The sequence below is a fragment of the Astatotilapia calliptera genome, chromosome 22, assembly GCF_964374335.1.
Source record: "Astatotilapia calliptera chromosome 22, fAstCal68.1, whole genome shotgun sequence".
Lineage (NCBI taxonomy): Eukaryota > Metazoa > Chordata > Actinopteri > Cichliformes > Cichlidae > Astatotilapia > Astatotilapia calliptera.
In genome coordinates, this window is record NC_137442.1 from 25,602,307 (window position 1) to 25,614,628 (window position 12,322).

At 39.8% G+C, this 12,322-nt stretch overlaps 1 protein-coding gene and 1 non-coding gene across 2 annotated transcripts; one reads left to right on the forward strand and one right to left on the reverse strand.

The window, feature by feature from the left end:
• Positions 1 to 1,746: 1,746 nt before the first annotated feature.
• rpl14 (ribosomal protein L14) lies at positions 1,747 to 5,590 on the reverse strand. The gene is made up of 6 exons (XM_026156253.2): positions 5,506 to 5,590; positions 4,759 to 4,860; positions 4,579 to 4,673; positions 4,304 to 4,403; positions 2,145 to 2,198; positions 1,747 to 1,842 (listed from the first exon to the last, which is right to left on the reverse strand). Exons 1-6 carry the CDS (start codon positions 5,506 to 5,508, stop codon positions 1,783 to 1,785), a joined length of 414 nt encoding a protein of 137 aa, XP_026012038.1. The 5' UTR covers positions 5,509 to 5,590; the 3' UTR covers positions 1,747 to 1,782.
• A 4,107-nt stretch (positions 5,591 to 9,697) lies between these two features.
• On the forward strand, positions 9,698 to 9,769 carry trnah-gug (transfer RNA histidin (anticodon GUG)). Its single transcript has one exon. It is a non-coding gene; the product is annotated as a tRNA-His (tRNA).
• Positions 9,770 to 12,322: the final 2,553 nt, after the last annotated feature.

A 12,322-nucleotide genomic window follows, 5' to 3' on the forward strand; every position in this document is an offset into this window, starting at 1 on the left:
GTGTTTATCGGGCCCACGATAACAACACTAAATATACTTTATCTCATTTCTCATTAACTGACCTGTGCTCCTGCTCTACAGCCCGGCATTAGTCATTTAACGCTTTCAGGGTGAAATATATCCCGGGATGTTTAATGCGGCTCGGCCCCAAAACAGAACAAAGGCTCGTTATCATCGTTATTTGTGTTTTAATGATACTGTAAAAACCAGAGCAGCTGTGAATCGGACCTCCGATTGCAGGCCCCCTCCAGTCCTCGGGCGCATTATCTCCGTGTCCCTGCTCTGTGCACCCAACCAGCTGGGAGACGTTCAAGCGCGCTGTTATGTAATATTTACAAGCTCCTCTCTGAGGTTTGAAGAGGAACCTGTTTGGCTGATGACAGCATCTCCCAAAATGGTGGCTTATTTCAGCCAGGACTGGGGAGCGCTATAAAAAAGCTCTTTAAAAATAAAAGTAGGGAATCTGTTTCAAAGAATTGGTGCAAAGCTGCTCTGTGCTTTACCACATAATTACCATACTAAACATCTCACAGCTAACAGTTATTTAAACAAATGATTTACTGAGCAAAATGACGCACGTCAGCTTTGCATTTAGTGGCTCAGATTTAAACATCTGAAAAACTATCACTTGTTTTTAAGTAAATATGAAGAGACAAAGAGGCTATGCTCCACTACATCAGCCAAGATTAACCAAGACTGCCATCTAGTGGCCAAGTGACAAAATGGTTCTTGGCGCTCGGTTTTTATGTTTGTTTGGTTTTTTTTGCCTTACACTCCAACGATCACTTTAGCGACACGTTGAGGCTAAATTAGGAAGCACAGAGTAATTAAAAACGGAAGTATTTACGTTAAATGATTAGTTGACTGTCAGTTGTCATATTAAGTGTGGTTGGATAGGTTAACCTTGATCCCAGGTATAATAGATAGCCTATAAGTAAGACATATACAGATTAAAGTACACTGGGCAGAAATGACCTTTTGTACATTTATTACTCTTATAGTGATTACACCAGTGTCGCTGGAATGTTTATAGTTTGTAATACATTGACAGGGATTGTGATGGGCTCCTTATGAGTTATTACACAAACACTTCATTTCCTGCTTTCTGCTTCATTTTTATGCACCACTGTGTATTACAAGTATGTTCCTGCATCAGCTTAATGTAAAACAAACTTAGGCATTGCTCACAGGTCCATATATATTTGACTGTAACAGTTATAGTCCTGCACATCCTGCATTTTGCTCATGTTAACAGTGTTATGACTCCAGCTTGGTTACAGACACAAGCCTGGATATTATGGATCTTTGATCTTTAAAAAAAACATTTTATTTTGAATTCTTAAGTTTAAAGTTTGGTTGTTCATTTCAGTACTTTAAGCATTACTGTAAAGGAGGCCATATGCCCAGATGAAATATTTAATTTAAGGTGGTCAGCACAGATATTAGAATGACAAAAAAAATAACTTTATGAAAGCAGCCAACTCTGTGTTGTAGACATCCCGTCTCAAAGCTTCAAATAAGCTGTGATTACAAATTTTACCCAATACTTTAAGAACATTTACTCTATTACTTTGCTCTATGTTTTTACATCAGTTACTTTTCTGAGTTCACAGAAGCTTTGGAAACTTTAGGGATAATGTCCTCATATCAAAATTTGGGTTTTGGTATTTCTATGTACCAGCAGCTCAGGTTTAAAGGTCTAAAGCAGTTTCAATCTGATGATAAAAGAAGAGAAGACAACAGGAGAACAATTGAACAGGACATTTATTTTGTAGAAACTGTTCACTTCTTTGCAGCCTCCTTCTGCAGCTTCTTCACCTCATGCTTGATGATCTTGTTCCTCTGCAAAGGAAAAAACAAAACAGAATGCATTAAAAAATATTCAGTGACTGCTGGAGGATAAACACTACTGACCTGCACCCTGCTTACTGGCACAATCACTAACTAAATCACTATCCACTAACCTCAGAAGCTCTAACCATGTGTGTATATAGTGACAGTGCAGCCTCAAAGAGCATGTTTAACAGGCAGGAAATATCAGAGCTGAGGGTTCCAGTGTTTGAACCTCAGGAATAATCTGAAGCCACTCTGCTTGCTTACTTGGCTCACATATTTGAGGCATTTTGTGTTTTTGCCACACTTACCATTCTCTTGGCCTTCATCACCTTGTAGCGGTCGAAGTCAGACATCTTGGCCTTCTGCAAAGAAATCCAAGAGGCAAGGGTCAGAGAGCGCCTGGGGGTGGTTTGCTTTTTTGTGTGACTGACTAGAATCCATTCAGCTGTGGCAGACGGCCAAACAGGTGAAAGTAAAACACAAGTACCAACACTGAATCTCCATCACAACAACTTCCACCAGGCTCGAAACCTTTCCCATCACAGGCTCCGGGGTCTAAGAAAGTAAGGGCAGATACTTTCCACAACCCTTCTCAGGCTCACCGAGACATCCTTGTTCTGGATCTGAGACTTCATGAACTTTGGTTAAGGTGTGAATACTCTGCTCGCCACATTTGATTCATCGTACTGTCGATTATTTTAAGCATTTGAAGTAATTCCAATCTGCACTGAAGGTATTTGTCCTAGTAATGAACCCATTTTATATATGTCGCCATATATATATTCTTCTGCATTGCTGTGACCAACTAGACTAGAACAATCTGTTACACAGTCACGCAAAAATGAAGTGTACACAGCAATTTTGTTTAACTTTTGTTTAGTAATGACAGATCCGACCTTAACCTCTAAGGTGCACACTAAGTGAGCTACAAGGTAGGGCTGGGCTATATCATACCGTTCACGGTAATACCAGTGTAATTTTGGGCAACGATAGGAAAATGAAATATCGCGATAGAACATGGGTAAAACGCGCATGCGCAGTTCCTATGTTTACATGGCGGCGACGGAGAATAAGAAGGGCGAAAGCGGATCGTTGAATGAAACCGATGAACCAGAATTTGTTTGTAAAAATTCTGCAGCTTCAGTGGTGTGGAACTGGTTTAGCTTTCGTCCGTCAGATACACAACAAAGCACTATTTTTGGTACAGCATGCTAGCGGGCCGTCGTTATTACCGTGTTGTTTGGAAAATACGGCACACTTAAAATCAATCCTTTGATTTTTCTGAAAATCGACAGTGCCCCTTATAATCCCGTGTGCCTTATGTTTGAATTCTGGTTGTGTTTACTGACCTCGAAACGATTTCATGTCGTACACACGGCGCTCGAAAATCTGTCAAATGTTTCAGTACGACTTTGCTAAGCTACGAACCCGCACCGCTTGATGGAATGTCGGAGCATTACAGCTATATTAGGCAGGCGCCTCGCGGAGTGATACGTACTGTGCTTCAACATAATATTACCGTATTGTGTGTGTATAACCTCTTTTTAAGTTTTGTGGATATTATACATGGTTATGCTGAGGATATGTCGGCCAGTTTCCACTCGAAATGCATTTTGGTTAAACTGTCAGCAAGGAATTTGCACTGTTACGTTTTTATATAACTTTAATGCACATAAAAAACAGCTGCTTGTTTAAGTGAAAATACATTGATGGGGTTTTTTGCACTAATAAAGTTGTGGAGTTGTAAAGTATTTTGTCTGGTGTCAATTATATCGTCAGTTATATCGTTATCGCAAATTTTCAAATGTATATCGTGATAAATATTTTTGGTCATATCGCCCTGCTCTACTACAAGGTATCACAACATTGCTGTTAAACCCTCAGAGGCATTTGTGTAATCTTATGTCTTCAGACGTGAACCTTTTGGAAACAGTTCTGTAAGTACCACCCAAAATACTGTGATAGTTTTTCTTTGTGTATTGTATGTGGTATAGCTTCATTTGACTGAAAAAAAGTTTTGTATGAAACTGGTGCTGGCAGACTGGTCTATGTGAACTATGTGGTAACCAGTTCAGTATTTTCTACAGCTATTGATAAGGTGGTGAGCTTCCACCACCAACTGAAGTCATTACCACTGCAAACATCAGAACAGACAAGTACAACAAACAACTGGAATCATATTGCAAGAAAGCAGCATCTTAGACCACACTGGTCACACGTTTAATGAGATTATGTCTTCACCATCAATAAATCACAAATAATGAAATCACATCTATCAACCCAGCAGACAGACGTGAGATGTTTAATGATGGGTTTTCACATCCGCGTCCTCCTTTCCCCCCCCTCCAAAACTATTTTGGATTTGCCATTAAAACAATATTAAAGACTATTTAATTCAGTGTTTAAGTGTCCCCCTTTCTCCCATAACACTAATTTAAAAACTTTAGAAAGTGAAACACGGCCTTACCTTCTGTCTTGCTTCGATCTTCTTGGCCCAGCTGCTCTCCGTCCACTTCTCGTTGACTTGGGCCTTCTCCCAGGCTTTCCTCACAAACTTCTGGCGAGCACTGTGGACCACCACAAATGTTAAGTACTGATAACATGGGTGATCATTACTGTTTCACATTATATACACCTAAAGCAGCACCAAAACACAACCAGATTCTTGCTCCCATCGGCGCTCTACAGCCCTGTTCATAGCTGGAATATCCATTACTAAATATGATCACTATCCACACTCACCTGTGGGGAATTTTGATGACATAGTCTGTGAGGTGCATGCACTTGAAGGGCATGGACTGCCTCCTCACCCCTGTGCAGGGACCATCAACAAGAGCCTAGAAACCACAAAAGACAGTTCACATCAATAAGTCAAATGTAGGGGCCCACACTGACCTACCAGCTATAATCCAGAGCACTCACTCTGTTTTGGTCAATGACATCCACGATGGCCACCAGCTTGCCAGCATGGGGTCCGAACGAGACGTAGGCCACACGGCCGATCTCAACGAAGCGCTTGAACACCTGGAGCAGAAAAAGAGAGCAGAGCACTGCTCACCAGAGTGCCGAGAGGCTGAGGAGGAAGCTGGGCACCTTTTGTTTGGTTAGATAGGTGCTTTACAAGCTTTGTTAAATAAATTTAACGTTAAAAACAGAACATACGAAAACCTTATATATATATATATATATATATATATATATATATATATATATATATAAAAATAAGGGGCATTTAAGGAGACTGTGTGACTACCCGGCGATGCATTGTACCAATTAGCTAACGTCAGCTAGCCACTGTTTCTGCTAACTACGATAGGCACCGAACACAAGGGTGCGTTTAACAGTTTTTTTATAAGTTACCTAAAAATCACACTACGCCCAACCAGCGAGATTTATGTTACGCGATTTAAGTCTACGAACTGAGCGTGCTTCCCCTCTCAGCTCTCAGGCCCACTCAGCCTGATAGACCACGTTGTGTTGCGGGGAACTGCCGACATCTTACAAATACCTCATTAAAAACGCAAAACTGACACAGTACTGTACAAAAACCTCATAGATGTGTGTATTAGTGCCTTAAAAGTACACACGGCCCCATTTTTCCCCACAGCAATTACATATTTACATTAAAAAAAAGATATTAAATCTCTGACACTTTCATGGCGAACTCACCATGATGGCAGTCCGGGAGCAGAAAGGACGTTAGAGCTTCCGCCTGGCGCACATACGGCTTCCGGTTCATTCTGGCACATGCGCAGTGACGGAGTCACTTGGAAGTGACAGAGAAACTTTCATGCGTTTTCCGAAATGCAGACATAGACTACAATGTTATAAAAAGCGTAACAGAAGAGCATCAGATTAAGGAGCTTCATCCCTTTGAAGATTTTCGGAATTGTTACGGTGTTTGCTTTACCCGCGTATCATTCTCCTACTTAGAAAAGAATAGAACAGAATAGAATATAATAAAATAGACCTTTATTGTCATTGTACATGTACAACCAAATGTTGGGTGCTCCACACCACCTCTGCCGGATTAAAATATAAATACTAGGTGCAAGAATAAATAGCACACAGGAGAAATTTATTCAAAACAAAACAAAAAAATATACATAAATACAAAATCAATCGAAAGGCACACATTAGACAACAAGTTGTAAAGTGCTTGGAAGTAGTAGAATAGTGTTTATTGACATCTGCCTATGGACCACCATGACACACACCTGTCCTAGATATCAGAGGCGGCTCTACTGTGTTGGCATGGGGTGGCATGTGCCACCCCTAGTGCCACTCTACTTTGTTATATGACAGCTGTGTTTATTAAAATAAGCTAGCATTAACACACTGATTTTGACATTTTTTTTTGTAAATTTAAACATGTAACAATTTGATTATTTATAATAAAAGGAGTGTGAAACGTAACTGATCCCCTTCATGTTGTGTGGCATTCTCGGCCTGTAGATGGATAAAGTCCTATTTAATAAAATGTTTAGAGTTAAAAATAAAAGAAGAGCATGTTTACTTTGTGACTGACAAGACACACAAATTCTTTTAATTCATTAAACCCCCATTCTTGAAAAGCAGGGAACTGAGGCCTACTCATAATGACATGAGTAGAGAAAACAATTTTTTTGAGGCAATGAGTTTCCTTTTTTTTTTTTAAGTTCAGGGAATTAGATTTTACTTTTTTATGCTGTGACCTGCATAATTTCTCTCTACTACATTAACGTATTTGTGATGTAAAAATTATTAAGAAATTGTTTTACTCTCGCTTTTAACATATGCCTAAGAAATGCCACAATCCAGTAATGCAGCTATTTAAATGATGTAATTTACATCCAACATTTTTCTGGTCAGGTACTGAAAACCCAGCTGGGTAATCTGCAGTTACCCAGCTGGGTTTTCCTTTTCGCACTTAAAAGAGCTTGATTGTGAAAGCTTAAATTGCTTTTGTCCACTGAAGCTTTAACTTTGGCTGAAGTAATAAATTAGAAATAAATAAACCAAATTATCTGGGACTCTATTTCACATATGCATGAGCAACCATTAATGAAAATTTAAAGTTATGTTTTATCTAAATAACTATTTTTGTAATGCAGCCATTTATGCTGATATTTTTTTCATGTTGGATCAGTACAACTCTATTCCTAAATAGGCCTCTGAGGATTTGAGCACTTGGAAAACATCATGCAAACTTCCTCTTAATTGTAAAACACAGATCTGTGGATGTTGGAAGACATGTGTGGTTCTGATCAGCTTTGTGGCGTGAAGATGCTCCTTTTGTTAATATTCTTAAGTCCTGAAGAATACTCAAACACTAAAATCCTGCTATCTGGAAACTTATATGTGGACTCTTAAAAACAAAGATGTGGAGCATTGTTATTGTTATTGGAAACTTTTTTATTTCATTTACCTTTTTCAGTTACTGTTGTTGATATGTTAGCTGTAAGAACAAGTTCAGATTCTCTTAAAAATAATAATGCCAATATGTCCTGTTAACAACACCATGCCCTCCCATGTTTTAAATGCACTTTAGAACAGCGGTCCCCAACCTTTTTTGCGCCATGGACCGGTTTATGCCCGACAATATTTTCACGGACCGGCCTTTAAGGTGTCGCGGATAAATACAACAAAATAAAACTAATACCGGTACTGAAAAAAAGAAGATTTATTCATAACACACGTGAAAAGACCCAGGAAAACCGAGTTAACGATCAAAACGATAACAAAATAACGCTGAAAACCGATAAAAACCCTGAAAACCATACATTTCACACCTGAGCCTCAACTCTCGTGGCCCGGTACCAAACGACTCACGGACCAGTACTGGTCCGAGGCCCGGGGGTTGGGGACCGCTGCTTTAGAACAGCGTGCAGCAACACTGCGCTAGACGGAGGGAGTTATGGGGTCTTCACACACCCCTGTTCTCAGTTAGCTATTGGGGTGGGTCGGGCCCCTTCTGCGGGCTCTGGGGCTGGGGCTCGGTCTACTCTGGCACAGCTGACTTCCGGCAGAGCCCGCGGGCACATCACTGCACACCGCGGGCACATCACTGCAGCCCCCTCTGGCTTCTGCTCCGTGGCTGCTGGGTGACCCCTTGATTGGGGCTCTCATCAGCTCTTCCCAGGAGGGTGGCACAGATGCCCGTCTGATAGTCTGATTGTAGTGAGCAGAACTGGTGCAAAGTTTGCAATGTTGTTGAGGAGAGTTTCTTGTGGATATTTCTCTCAGATTTTTGTCAGGATGGTCTGGACTGTGTCGTTTCTGATGGAGCGGGAGAAGACGGCCTTTTCTCCATTGCTGTGAGAGTTTTGAAGACTCGATCCAAAAGGGTCTTTGTGACACTGGTGGAGAGTCTGCTCAGACTCTGAGAGGACATGTTCAAGAGGGCGTGAGGAGGAAATTCCCAGAAGCCCTGCAAGACATGTGGAACACCTTTCACCACTTCCTGTTTGGAGGTTTGTGCTTCTTGCTTCTTCTCTTTAAAGCAGGGGCAGGGAACTCCAGGCCTCGAGAGCCAGTGTAGGACACCGGCTCAGTAGAGTGAGTACTCAGTACTGGTTTTTTGAGGCAACAAGTTTCCAAACATTATTCTGATGACAGTACAAAACTTGACTTTTACCTCGAGGTTGAGGAAAATTCTAGTTGTTTCTTTCTTGCGTTGTCACATTTACAAGAATTACAGAAATCTAAAAAGTGTTCCAGTAAATATGTTGTTATACTGCAAGAGCATCACAAGCATTCAACATGAAACCTTCCCAGCTTGGGGAAAAAACACAGGTGATCCTGAGATTTAATGAAGAAACAGCAGCTTCAGATAAGACTTTCTGGTAGCTGAGATCAGCACCGTGTTAAGCACGAACACTTTGACCAGACTTTGTGCGTGTACATTTTTATCCACAAAGTTGTTGAAAGGATGCAAAACCCATCAGAGTATGGATGACATGTAACAGTAAAAGACACTGAATTAAAACAAATGTGATTGAACAGAAGATTTCCAACAAAGACATAACACAGCCACAAAAATAAAAGGGTTAAAGTATTTTAAAAAATTCAAAATTAAGATAAAAACAACTATTTGTATCAAGTTATGTCACATTTTCTCAAAAACAATAAAAGTAATAAAGTAAAATAGTTATTCAAATAAAAAAATTAAGTATAAAATATAAGAAAATGTTTGGTTTGTAGTGCCACCTTTTGTGTAGGAACACATGAGTAAAAATGTCATTGATCCAGCGTTGATGAGTCATATCAAGAAGTCAAAGCCTTTATGCCTTAGACTTTATGGACGCAGCTTTTTGTCGTTAATTTCTGAACTCTTGTGCTGCTTTTCCCTAACTCAGTAAGCCGTTGTAGAAATGACAAAATAAAGTAAATAGTGCACAGCGTGCGGTTGCTTTTTGTTACCCACTGATCACCGGTTACAAGTTGACTTCTTAAATTAATCTGTTTTTATTATTATATCAAACGTCATGTATCTGTTTTTGTCTCATCTCTCGTGCAAATTTCAGACAGGTGCTTTAAAAGCTTCACCTCAATGCCATGACCCGGATTCGAACCGGGGTTGCTGCGGCCACAACGCAGAGTACTAACCACTATACGACCGTAAATACATTTTGGTGCTCTTCTGCACATCGTGCAGGTCAGCTGTTACACGCAGATTCCAGTTTTTACGGTGAAATAAGAAAAAAAAAGCAAGATCCAGACTGTAACTGGCAGTGAAAAGCACGAAATGTTTGTAGTTCTAATGTTGATACGACCTAAAAGTGTCAAACTTAAAATGTACAGTCCTGCTTAGTGGGTTTAAAATGGACTCCTGTGGATTGGAGGTGACTGACTACATGGACTTTCAGTCTGCAGCTGACCAGCCGTGATCGTATAGTGGTTAGTACTCTGCGTTGTGGCCGCAGCAACCCCGGTTCGAATCCGGGTCATGGCATTGAGGTGAAGCTTTTAAAGCACCTGTCTGAAATTTGCACGAGAGATGAGACAAAAACAGATACATGACGTTTGATATAATAATAAAAACAGATTAATTTAAGAAGTCAACTTGTAACCGGTGATCAGTGGGTAACAAAAAGCAACCGCACGCTGTGCACTATTTACTTTATTTTGTCATTTCTACAACGGCTTACTGAGTTAGGGAAAAGCAGCACAAGAGTTCAGAAATTAACGACAAAAAGCTGCGTCCATAAAGTCTAAGGCATAAAGGCTTTGACTTCTTGATATGACTCATCAACGCTGGATCAATGACATTTTTACTCATGTGTTCCTACACAAAAGGTGGCACTACAAACCAAACATTTTCTTATATTTTATACTTAATTTTTTTATTTGAATAACTATTTTACTTTATTACTTTTATTGTTTTTGAGAAAATGTGACATAACTTGATACAAATAGTTGTTTTTATCTTAATTTTGAATTTTTTAAAATACTTTAACCCTTTTATTTTTGTGGCTGTGTTATGTCTTTGTTGGAAATCTTCTGTTCAATCACATTTGTTTTAATTCAGTGTCTTTTACTGTTACATGTCATCCATACTCTGATGGGTTTTGCATCCTTTCAACAACTTTGTGGATAAAAATGTACACGCACAAAGTCTGGTCAAAGTGTTCGTGCTTAACACGGTGCTGATCTCAGCTACCAGAAAGTCTTATCTGAAGCTGCTGTTTCTTCATTAAATCTCAGGATCACCTGTGTTTTTTCCCCAAGCTGGGAAGGTTTCATGTTGAATGCTTGTGATGCTCTTGCAGTATAACAACACATTTACTGGAACACTTTTTAGATTTCTGTAATTCTTGTAAATGTGACAACGCAAGAAAGAAACAACTAGAATTTTCCTCAACCTCGAGGTAAAAGTCAAGTTTTGTACTGTCATCAGAATAATGATTAGAGTTTCAATCATTATTCAATTACACACGTGTTTCATAAGGAGTTGGAGCAGGTGGACAATCAGTCAATCGGTGCAGCCTAAAGGCATTAAGTGACAAATAATTCAGCAAAGGAAACACATGATCACATCTTGCCACAAGAGGGCGGTAAAGGCATAAAATAAGATAAGATAAGATAAGATAAGATAAGATAGAACTTTATTAATCCCTCGGGTGGGTTCCTCTGGGAAATTCGACTTCCAAAAAAAGCACAGCAACGACCGAAGTTACAGTTACAGAATTGTTATATATATATATATATATATATATATATATACACACACACACACACATATATAAATACAGAGACAAATATAAATAAAATATACAAAGGGGATAAATAGAATAAATAGGAATAAAAAATAAAAATACAAGTGAATTGCACATTTCAAGTATTGAGTCTATTGCACTGTTGACTATTTACAACAAGTATTGCACAAAAGGTATTGTACAGTGAGGTGAAGAGGCACTACAGCTTAGTTGTTCCCCCCTCCTTTGTCCTCCTGTTTCTCCTCCCTCTCCCCTCCAGAGAGGAGTTAAACAGTTTGATGGCGTGTGGGACAAAGGAGTTTTTAAGTCTGTTAGTTCTTGTCTTGGGGAGAAGCAACCTGTCACTGAACAGACTCCTCTGGTTGTTTATGACTGTGTGCAGAGGATGCCCAGCATTGTTCATAATGTCCAGCAGTTTCTTTAATGTCCTTTTCTCTGCCACTGTCACCAGAGTGTCCAGCTTCATGCCGACCACAGCGCTGATGTTACAGTCTAAGATAAGATAGAACTTTATTAATCCCTCGGGTGGGTTCCTCTGGGAAATTCAATTTCCAAAAAGCACAGCACCGACAGAAGTTACAGTTACAGAATATTATATATATATATATATATATATATATACACATATATATATATACACACACACACACACATACACACACATATATATAAATACAGAGACAAATATAAATAAAATATACAAAGGGGGTAAATAGAATAAATAGGAATAAAAATAAAAATACAAGTGAATTGCACATTTCAAGTATTGAGTCTATTGCACTGTTGACTATTTACAAAAGTATTGCACAAGGTATTGCACAGTGAGGTGAAGAGGCACTACAGCTTAGTTGTTCCCCCCTCCTTTGTCCTCCTGTTTCCCCTCCCTCTCCCCTCCAGAGAGGAGTTAAACAGTCTGATGGCGTGTGGGACAAAGGAGTTTTTAAGTCTGTTAGTTCTTGTCTTGGGGAGAAGCAACCTGTCACTGAACAGACTCTTCTGGTTGTTAATGGCCGTGTGCAGAGGATGCCCAGCAGTTTCTTTAATGTCCTTTTCTCTGCCACTGTCACCAGAGTGTCCAGCTTCATGCCGACCACAGAGCCAGCCTTCCTGATCAGTTTCTCCAGCCTGCATGAGTCCTTCTTTGCTGTGCTGCTCCCCCAGCACACCACAGCATAGAAAAGGACTCCAGCAACCACCGACTGGTAAAACATCCTCAGGAGCTTCCTGCAGATGTTAAAAGACCTCAGCCTCCTGAGGAAGTACAGTCGGCTTTGGGCTTTTTTATACAG